The 763-nt window shown below is 50.6% G+C and overlaps 1 protein-coding gene and 1 long non-coding RNA gene across 2 annotated transcripts in view; one reads left to right on the top strand and one right to left on the bottom strand.

Annotated features, from left to right (window-relative positions):
• The window catches only part of LOC121660618, a 465-nt gene extending 252 nt beyond the window's left edge, over positions 1-213 (top strand). Inside the window, exon 2 of the long non-coding RNA XR_006014730.1 lies at positions 47-213. This is a non-coding gene — a long non-coding RNA (uncharacterized LOC121660618). The remainder of the gene's footprint in view (positions 1-46) is intronic.
• Positions 1-763, bottom strand: part of NCSTN (nicastrin) — a gene marked incomplete at its 5' end in the record, with an annotated part of 13,869 nt that overhangs the window by 12,291 nt on the left and 815 nt on the right. The window contains one exon of the mRNA XM_042020024.1: positions 536-613. Within this exon, the coding sequence (XP_041875958.1) occupies positions 536-613 (78 nt within the window). The remainder of the gene's footprint in view (positions 1-535; positions 614-763) is intronic.

The raw sequence follows: 763 nt of genomic DNA, 5'->3' as shown, positions 1-763 counted from the left end.
GGATTCCCAGTGGGAAGTGGGAGCGGATGGGATTCCCTTGGAAAAGGAGAAATCCTGCGGGAAATCCTGGAATTTTGGGATGAAATTCCCTTGGAAAGGGAGAAATCCTCTTAAAAATCCTGGAGTTTGGGGTGGAAAAATGCCTGGAAAAGGGAATTTGGGATCATCCTGGGGTTTCGGGATGGGATTCCATTGGAAAAGGTGAAATCCTGTGGGAAATCCTGGAATTTTGGGATGGAAAATCCCAGGGGTTTGGGTGGAAAATCCCTGGAAAAGGGAATTTGGGATCATCCTGGGGTTTTGGGGTGGGATTCCCTTGGAAAAGGTGAAATCCTGCAGGAAATCCCAGAAATTTGGGGTGGAAAATCCCTGGAAAAGGAGAAATCCTGCGGGAAATCCTGGAATTTTGGGCTGGGATTCCCTCGGGAAAGGTGAAATCCTGTTAAAAATCCCGGAGTTGTGGCAGGAATATTCCTGGAAAAGGGAATTTGGGATCAGGCCGGGATTTGGGATGGGATTCCCAAGGGGAGGTCACCTGAGAGTCCACGGATCGGTTCTGGCGGGAGACGGGATCCGTGTGCATCCAGAGCACGGAGTCCTGCCGGAGGGAGACCTGGAAAACACCGACGGAGGGGAAAGCCGGGAAAAATCAGCCCCAGGATGGGAATTCTGGGAAAAATCAAAGCTGGGATGGGAATTCCAGGGAAAAATCAGCTCCAGGATGGGAAATCCAGGGAAAAATCAAAGCTGGGATGGGAAATCC

This window comes from Corvus kubaryi, unplaced genomic scaffold (genome assembly GCF_017639235.1).
Source record: "Corvus kubaryi isolate FWS band 111438036 unplaced genomic scaffold, C.kubaryi_AGA036_p1.0 36684, whole genome shotgun sequence".
Lineage (NCBI taxonomy): Eukaryota > Metazoa > Chordata > Aves > Passeriformes > Corvidae > Corvus > Corvus kubaryi.
This window is presented reverse-complemented; position numbering and strand designations above follow the sequence as displayed.